The following is a 9234-nucleotide window of genomic DNA, read 5'->3' as shown; positions in this document are numbered from 1 at the left end:
GCCGAAGGCTGGTCCTGGGGAGCTGGACACTTTCAAGTTCAAGAACACTCCCCTTCCTGGGCCTTAGGCTCCACCCCTCCCCCAATGTCCCAGGATCAAAATCACTTCTTTCACCCACTAAAAATGCCTACCTTTCATCTTCCACCTAGGGAAACTGGCTGAGCCAACCCCCTGCTTCTGACTAATCCAGAGGGATCATTTTCAAACCCAAATCAGACACTGTCACTCCCCTGCTCAGAAACCCTCCATAGCTCCCCATCACACTCAGGAGGAAGCAGAAGTTCCTCAGCCTGATGTTTAAGGCCTTCCATGCCCTGACCCCTGCCCACCATTCCCCTCACTCATCCATACCAAACTTAGACTGGAATCACCTTTCCTCCCCGCTCCCTGGCCCTACGCAGCCCCTGAATTCTCATAGCCCCAAACTTTTATATAAGCTGCGCTGTCTGCTTAGAATGCCTCTCTGCCTCCCAAATGGCCAACTCCTACTCAGACTTTACTGCCCAGCCTCTTTAGGGAAGATAGCATCTCTTCATGAAAGACTTCTCTGACTTTTCTGATACAGTCTGAGCACATTTTGTGGTCCTTGTCTGGGTCCAGGTCAGTCTCCCCAATAGACCAGAGAATCCCCCAAAGCAGAAAACGATCTGATTCATCCCTGGAGTCCCATTGCTCAGCACAGGCTTGGATACAAGAAGGGGGGTGGTTTAAATATCTGTACCTTTGCCTTTCTAGAATTGACCAGACTTGGGTGTCTGATTGTAGTAATTGGGTTCTTGCCAGAGATGGGGAAACAGAAAACAATATTTTAGGGGACTATGATGAGTTAAGTTTAGGGAATGCTTTCATTTTGGTCCCTTCAAAAGCAGGCTCTAAGATGAGAATTGGGGTGTGAGGACTTTACTGGGGAGCTGATCCCAGTAAGGACTGTGTAGGAGTGGGGAAGAGACTAGGAATGGCAAAAAGCCTGTAAAGGGTGTGTTGATTAAAAGGTGACCACTGTGACAATCCCAGTGGGGAGCCTCTGAGACACTGAGGGGAACTCACCTCAGAATTGACCCCCAAGGGTCCAGAAAGCTAGCATATTCAGCAATCCCTGTCTCTAACTGGCTGGAGATTACAGAACCTCCCTCCACCCACTCCAGGCCTGCTGGGCATAGGAGCACTCATCTTCCTCTGGAGAGTACCCTCAGGGAGCAGCTGGGGAGACTGAGGGTCTGGGAACTCTCTTCCCAGGTGGGCCAAGTGGATGCGGGCAGGACACCCACGGCATCTGCTTCAGAGGGTGATGAACTTGAAGTGCCTGAGAGAAATCCAGGGGCAAGTATCAGAGGACACATTGGGGTTATAGGTGATTAAAATCTATATGCCCTCACTGTGGCCTGCAAAGCCCTTCGTAAGGTGGCCACTATTTCCTCTTTGGCCTCCTCTCCTACTACTCTGTCCCTTGCTGGCTCTAATCAACCACACTAACTTTCTTTCCTTCCTTCCAGTAGTCCAAGCTCTTCACAACCTCCTGGCCTTTGCACTTGCTGTTTCTGCTGCCCAGGATACTCTCCTCAGGCTCTTTGCCTGGCTGGTTCTTTCCTCAACCTTCAAAGTCTCAACTTAGACATTAATATTCACAGAGGCCTTCTCTAACTGTCTGGTTCAAGTAACCCCTTGCCCACCTTCTCTCATTTAGTTCTCTGTGTTTTGCCCCCTCACCCTCCCTCCTTCCCTTCTTCCTCATTCCTTCCTTCATTAACATTTATTGAGCCCTTACCACATGCTAGACAGTATTCTAGACACTGGACAGACAACCGTCAGCAAAACAAACATACCCTTTGACAATAAGCTCCCAGGAGTTTGCATTTGTTTGAGAAATAAACAAGCAACAAACACCTATTTGCAATAGTTCCAAGTGAGGGGACAGGGAGGTGCTGTGGGGGAAGACTTACCCAGGCCATCAGGGAAATTCCCCCTTACTCCATCACACTTGTCCCTGTGTATTTGTTTTTCATCTGTCTCCCCTACTAGATCATAAGGCCAAGGAAGATGTCCCCTATGGCCTCCCCAGCACCTGGCCTGGAGCCTGGCACAGTACACACTCAATAAAAACTTGGTAAATGAATGACTTGAGACTGGGAGGTGGTTACAAGTCAAAGAATGGACAGCATTCACCAGGGAGAATGTGTGGACAGGAAAGAGCAGGAGACCTAGGAAGACCCAAGGAGAGGAGCCTCAGGGAGGAGAGGATTTGGGGGTCTGCCTGAGGCCAGGGAAGAGAACCTCACTTTTGTCACTTGCGCACACATGTTCTCTTTGGCTGTTAGCTCCTCCTTGAGCTGGAAGGGCATCTGAGGATCCATGTTTCCAGCCTCAAAGGTCCCTGTAGTTATGACCCAGGAATCCAGGCCCCCTCCCTAGGGACTTACAGGGTCCAAGGTACTGGTTCTGGGATTTAGAAAGGCCCCTGGGGCTTGGGGATTCAGATGGAGCCTGAACTTCTCCACACCTAAAAACTTGGCCCAACCTTCTCTGCTGGGGCTTGGCTCAGGTGTCACCTCCTCCAGGAAGCCTTCCTTGACTTCCGGTCTGAGTTAGAAGTCTCCCTCTAGCTCGTACAGCCCCCAGTGCTTCCCTCAGTCACTGTCCTGACCACTCCAAGTGTCATCCTCTGCCTAGAGGGAGATGTTACGAGTCAAAATTAGTATGAGGGAAGCTGTAGTTTAATGCCCAGATCTAAAAGGTCGGCATAAATGGACACTTTTGAATGGAGCTCCATCTCTGAAGGTCTTTGAAGGAGGGGAAAAAATATGAAAACCGGACAAGGTGGCAAGAGTGGGAGAGAGTTGGGGGACTACAGACTAAGTGCTTATTTCAAGGTAATAGGGAGCTGAAAAAGCCGGGACGACGGGGCCTAGAAGGTTCGATGGCGCGCAGCTTGAGCTTCTGTCCTGGCTGGCCACCATCTGCATAATCCTGCTTAGGTGGCCGGCCTTTCCAGCCTCAGGCTCATCTGATAGGTGGACATCCTTCAAGAGCTGAGGCTGAGGCTCCAGGCACTGGGCGGTGGCCTAGAACCTTTCGCGGCCAGAGCAAGTAAAAGGGGCGGGGCTTCGCGACGCAAGGCCCTCCCGCGCAGAGACACAGAACCGGTGTGAAGTAGAATGTGTGTTTATGTAGGTAGAAAAAAGTGCACAAAACAGTGAGGGGTGGGGAGAGGGACGTCCTGGCCTGGTCTCGGATTCGTGGGAATTGCATGGGCCTTCCTCCAGTCGGGGAGATCCCTTAAGGCTGGGAATAAAGTGAAGGGCTCAAGCGGGGTCGCTTTTCAGAGTACCACCCACTTTAGGGGGCGTGTGGCTTTAGGATCGGCTGGGCCTTTTCTGAACTCGCCCATCGGGAGTGTACAGTACCTTCAGGGCGGGTCTCTCCAAGGGGTGGGGCCTCATGGAGTGGGGCTTGGGGAGTCCCAAGCTCCAAGAGCAAGGCCTTGGGGTCTGGAGAGCCCGATCTTTTCGGGAAGGGCGAGGTCTTTGAGACTGCGTTCTCCCGGAGTGGCAAGCCGGCCAGGCGGTCAGCCGAAGAGCTTGAGGAAGCAGGGCTGGCAATAGGGTTTGCTGGCGCGCTCCTGGAAGGAGCCCTTGGTGAGCGGGCGCAGGCAGAAGGTGCAAGTGAAGTGGTCCGGGTGGAAACGGCGGCCTAGGGCCGACACGCATCGTCCTGTCACCGGGAGGCCACACGTGGCGCACAGCGACCCGCGCCGCGCGTGGAAATGGTTCTCGCACAGCGGGCGGCCCTCATGCTCGAAAAAGCTGCCTCCCGAGAAGGGCGCGAAGCATTCCTGGGGAAGGGCAGCCGCGAAAGGAGGGGGTCAGCGTCAACCCCGAGACCAGATAACTCGTTTCATGACCTGAATAACCCGGGAGACCCCCGCAGCACCCTCACCCCGCCCACAAACGCGAAGCCCCGTCCCCCGAGAACGCTGTTCTGGTTAATTGCCCCGCCCCAGGCTTTTAGTCCCGCTCGCCATTGACCCATCCCTCCCAGGCCCCGCCCCCAAAGCCGCGCACCCTACAGACGAAGCAGTCTGGGTGCCAGAGCGCGCTGAGCGCCGAGATGTAGTTATCCAGAATGGGGCCTTGGCAGCCCTGGCAGCGCGGGGCAAACAGCTGCAGGAAGTCCCGGCGGCAGTAGGGGCGGCCCTCTCGCTCGTGGAAACCTAGGAGCGGGAACCGAGTGGGCGGAAGGAAAAGGGTGCGAGGTGGCACTGGGGGCCTAGAAGATCTGAGGCTGTGGGTCCAGAGGAGGGACAGCCAGAGTGAGTAGTAGGAAAAGAGGGACGGGGTCTGTGGCGGGGGCAGAGCGGGAAGGGATGGAACCAACAGGTGAGACAGGTTGGGGCCGGGAGAGAGCAGGGGAAAATTCACCGCCCCGGGACTTCGGAGGTCGTAGTCGGCTGGGGACAAAGGGAATGAGCGGGATGTCGAGTGGACCCGCGGCTTTCAAGGTGGGAGTTAAGCTCTCACCCTCATCTCCGAAGGGCTCCCCGCAACTGACGCAACAGAAATGCTCCGGGTGCCAGTGGGTGCCCAAGGCAGTAACCATCTTCTGCGGGAAATGAAAGGGAACACTCAGTGTGGCCCTCTATTCCTTCTTCCCTCCCTCTTCCGCCCTGAACCTAAGTGAGTGGGTTAGAGTAAGATTTTAAGGTGTGGGAGACCTAAAAGGGAGTCAAAGAGAGAGGGCAGAGTCCAAAGGGCCTCGGGACTAGGCCACGGGAAGGGGCTGGAGATGGGGTGGGGGACCTGTGAGTGGATGAGGCCCATTCCACCCGCTCCTTGCGTGAGACAGAGGCGGGGCTTGTGGGCCAGGCAGGGCTCACATGTCTGATGGGTTGGTTGCAGAGGCCACACCGTGGGGAGAAGCGCTCGAAGTAGCACTCGGGACAGAAGGGGGCTCCATCCTTCTCGAAGAAGCTGCTGCCTCCCAGGGCCGTGGAACAGCCACCGCAAACAAAGTGCTCAGGGTGCCAAGCACGGCCAAGCGCAGTCACCACCTGCGAGTTGGGGGCGAGGCCTGGGTCAGAGTGGCCCTCGGGCTGCCAAGGGCCCAGTGAGCTAAGGTTTACATGGCACTTTTGGGATATTATCTCTGAGAGATCAGGATGAAGAATCTAACAATCATGTCACTCAGTCAATAAGTGATGGAGATTCAACCTGTCTTCTCTTACAGTGCCTAGGGCCCATGGTACTTTTAGGAGCCCACAAAAATGTTGTAATTTCTTTTAAAATTAAGAGAAGAAACGAGCTAGAAAAAATTACTTAATATAAAACATTAATATTCATCTTTACACCAACACAGTCATAAAATGCAATTAAAATTTTTTTAATGGAGGAAGGAACCCATGAAGATGAAAGTGCTCAGGGCCCACGAAAGTCATAATGCCACCCTGCTCTGCTGAGACTGGAATTCTAGGATGATAGTAGGGTGCTTTATCTAGCAGTAGGATCTAGGTCAACCATTGGGCACAGTCACCAATAACATCTGTTCAGTCAATAAGCCAAGAACCAGAGCCCCTGAACCAGACTCTGACAGAGGAGAAACAGTCTTTGTGGGTGCCTGAGAGATGGTAAGTGGTGCCAACAAGGCTTTTGTGAAGATTAAATGAGATGGGGGTTTGTAAAGGAGCTAGCATAGTGCCTGGCACAGAGTAGGACCAGAATAAATGGTAAGCGGGTTGGAATTCTCCCCCTGCCACTTACTTGCTGTGTGACTCAGAGCTTCAGTTTCCTCATCTGTAGAATAAGAGTAATACCCACTTCCCAGAGTTATTTATTAAAAGGGAGCAGCACAAAGGCTGGCTCTCAGTAAAGATGGGTCTGTGGGTCTCTACCCACCTCCTCACAGGGCTCCACTTACTTGCCCAGCAATGGGTTTATTGCAGGAGCCACAGAGGCCCTTGGCCTGGGTGGGAACACCACGGCGGCTGAGGTCAGACTGAAGCAGCCCCAGCATGGTGTCCAGGCTGCCCTTGTTAGTTGGCCCTGGTGGGGTGGGAGAGTCCTCATTCACAGAGCTTAGCACTGGTGGCTGGTTTGGGCCAGAGGCTGGAAGCTGTAGCAGGGAGGACAGGACAGTTGAGTCAGCAAGGCAGCAGAAATGGGAGGGTCTAAAATGTGTTGGGAGCCACAAACCCACACTGGCCCACCCCCTCCCCCTGCCTGACTCACATGGTTCTGGACACGGAAATCAGAGAGTGAAGCCATCAGTCTGTCTAGCTCCAGGGTGGCCGAGGTGGCTGAAGGCTTTGGAAGAACAGGAGATGGGCTGGGAGGCCTGTGAAGGACATAATTCATGTCAGTCAGAGCCTCAGAGTAACCCTTCCTCCAGTAACTCAGGTATCCAGGACTGATCACCTCTCTCCCCTCCCTGCCAACTATGCCACACTCACGGGCTGGGCCTTTTCTTGTCCTCAGATTTGTCCTCCTTCTGCTCCCCTGCAGTGTCCTTGCTAGATGGGAACTGAGACATTATTTCATCTGCAGAGAGGAGAGAAGTGCACTGGACATGGGGCCACACTCTAGCCTCCCTCCCAGTTAAGGCTTGTGTCCCTTTAGCTGCTACTCTGGGAAATCAATCTATACCTTTAGTCTCCACCCTGCTCTGCCCCCATCCTGTCAAGGCCTTTCCCAGTAACCCTGGTACCTGTGATGTTGAACTGAGTAGCATTAAGTTCCTGAAGTAACCGGTCTAGCTCACAGAGCCCCGTGCCCAAGACACCACAGGAAGAGGAGAATGGAGGGGCCGCAGGGGCTGCAGGCTTCGGGGACCGAGGCTTGCATACCGTGCTGGGAAACAGGGTAGGAACCTGGGTTCAGGGTGGGGAATTCAAGCCTCCTCATGTGAGTCTCAGATGGCTCCCCCACCCCCCAGTCCCCAGCACCCTCACCTGTATAGATGGTCCTTGTCCCCAGAGGCTCCTGAAGACTCCCCAGACCCCATCTATAGAGAAGGACACATGTATGGGATGATAGGCCTATACTTTGCCCCACTCAGGCCCAGATTCTCCTCCCCGGGGCAAACCTGGCCCTAGTAGTTGCCCCAGTCCCCGGCATCTGATCTCACCTGTGGCAGAGGAGACGTCAGGGGTTCTGGGGGCCGCTCTTTTAGAGCCCCTGACCTTGGCATGTGTGAGGTGGTTGTCTCCAGGTCAGAGAGTAGGGCATCTGCAGGAAGAGGCCATCAGGGTGAGAGGTTGAGAGGTGAAGGTTAGGCCAGAGACGGGGCCTTAAGAGATCAGAGAATAAGTGTTCTAAGTGGGCAGTATTTCAGGAGGACAGAAGCCAGCATTAAGAGCAGAGGTCAAGAATCAGAGGGAAACACAATGCCAGAGATGTGGAAGAGCAGCAAGTAATATGTACGATCACAATATCCCACATGGCTCATCCTGGGAGTCACTTATAGACTCAGCTACCTGATTCTTTTATTCTCTCAATCTTTTCTAATGCAATCCAAATTGGCTCTTTGCTGGAGCCAAATTTGGCTTCATCCCAAATTGCTCAATTGGCTGCATGCCAGGCACCAGCTTTCTGATTGGATGTTCTTTCTGCCACACCCCCTACACCTAAACAGGCCCCTCCCTCCAGGCGCCACTGGGCTCCACTCTATGCACCTCATTGGTGAGTCGGCTGGGACCTGCTTTCTGATTGGCTAATTCTTCACAGTACTAGTGCCCGTTACCCCTGCTGAGCAGCACCCCCTGCTGCAGGGTGCTGGAACCCCTTCTCTCCCACGGAGGGTACAGCCTTCCAGCCTCAGTTCCAACAGACAGGGAGGATGAGATGCCTGGACCCTCCTTCCAGCCCCGAGACACACACACGCGCGCGCGCGCACACAGAGAGAGAGAGAGAGAGAGAGAGAGAGAGAGAGAGAGAGAGAGAGAGAGAGAGAGAGAGAGAGAGAGAGAGAGAGAGAGAGAGAGAGAGAGAGAGAGAGAGAGAGAGAGAGAGAGAGAGAGAGAGAGAGAGAGAGAGAGAGAGAGAGAGAGAGCGCGAGCGAGAAGGGGAGGGGGAGATGCCCTCAGATCTGGATCCTTTGAACTCTTTACCTTTCAGAACCTAGAAGTCTTTGCCCCTTTACTCTTCATTTCTGAGCACCTTAGTGGAACCCTTAGCCACCTTTTGGCTTCTTGGCACTCATCTATTATACTTTCTGCCCCAAGGAACTGACCTCTACCATACTTAAGGGCCCTTAACTCTTTCCTTCCCAAAGCCCTAGGGAAAGCCCATTTTCTTCTCCAGAACTTGATGTCATATTCTCCCTTCCCGTCTACTTTCCCAGTCCCCGGACTCAAGGTCCCGTTAACCCCTCCCTTCCCCGAGCTCCTGAGCCCAGGTGCCCACAGGCGCTGCACCTCCCTGCCCATCCGTCAGTCCTCAGCCAGTGATGGAGGAGCGGCGCGAGAGAAGGAGGGAGCGGCCAGTCTGGGAAAGGCAGGAAGGGAGAGGCAGGAAGGGGGACGTGGAGTCGGAAAGGAGGCGCCGGCAGAGACCAGAAGCCAGAAGCCAGAAGACAGGAGGCAGGGATGGAGAGATGCCGGGAGTGCGAGGGGGTGCAGGATGGGGAAGCGGGTCCAGGTGGTGGTGAAGGACTAGGGACAAGGGGACCAGGGCCCCACTCACCCAGGTCCTCCATGACGGGGCGCGGGCAGACCGCGCGGGGCGAGCAGGGCGGGGGCCGTGTCCGGTGGGGGCGGGGGGAGGGGGAAGTCCAGGATCTGGAGGCCCGGTCCTGACCATGTAAGGAAGCCGGGACCCGCTGGGTTAGGGCTGGGGCGAGGGGGGGGGGGTGCACAATGAACGGGAGAACCCGGCGTGGGGGCCTGTAAGGGAGGGAGGGCCCCGGCCCACCCAGGCCCAGCCCGCCGGCCTGCCGCGGAGGCAGCCACACCCCAGCCTTGGCCTCAGCTGCAGGGAGTCCCAGGCAGCCAGAGCCTGGTAAGAAAAGTGGCTCTTCAGACCAAGCCCGGGATCCTCTGCCCACTGAGACTCGTAGACACAGACTGAGGCCCCCAAGCCAACACCCCACCTCCCAAAGCTAGCACCCTGAGTCCTAGACAGAGACCTTTCCCATCCAGGCTGTTCCTGGGAGACTGCTCCAGACAAAATTTTTGCATTGGAGGCAGGAGTGATGTTCTAAGGATCAGTCAGATCCCAGGTTCAGAGACCTTCCCTCAGACACTCTGAC

At 55.0% G+C, this 9234-nt stretch overlaps 1 protein-coding gene across 2 annotated transcripts; it reads right to left on the bottom strand.

The window, feature by feature from the left end:
• Window positions 1–3143: 3143 nt before the first annotated feature.
• On the bottom strand, window positions 3144–8750 carry TGFB1I1 (transforming growth factor beta 1 induced transcript 1). 2 transcript variants are annotated; one of them, XM_010980814.3, is made up of 11 exons: window positions 8670–8750; window positions 7114–7214; window positions 6938–6990; window positions 6694–6836; window positions 6440–6527; window positions 6219–6324; window positions 5908–6102; window positions 4871–5044; window positions 4515–4596; window positions 4059–4207; window positions 3144–3829 (listed from the first exon to the last, which is right to left on the bottom strand). In XM_010980814.3, the coding sequence occupies exons 1-11, from the start codon at window positions 8680–8682 to the stop codon at window positions 3563–3565; spliced, it is 1371 nt and encodes a 456-aa protein (XP_010979116.1). In that variant the 5' UTR covers window positions 8683–8750; the 3' UTR covers window positions 3144–3562. The 2 variants fall into 2 exon arrangements, with proteins under 2 accessions (XP_010979116.1, XP_064334648.1); XM_064478578.1 differs by lacking the exon at window positions 8670–8750 and adding an exon at window positions 8096–8408.
• Between the last annotated feature and the right edge of the window lie 484 nt (window positions 8751–9234).

This window comes from Camelus dromedarius, chromosome 24 (assembly GCF_036321535.1).
Source record: "Camelus dromedarius isolate mCamDro1 chromosome 24, mCamDro1.pat, whole genome shotgun sequence".
Lineage (NCBI taxonomy): Eukaryota > Metazoa > Chordata > Mammalia > Artiodactyla > Camelidae > Camelus > Camelus dromedarius.
Note: the sequence above shows the minus strand (reverse complement) of the source record. Positions and strands in the feature narration are given on the sequence as shown.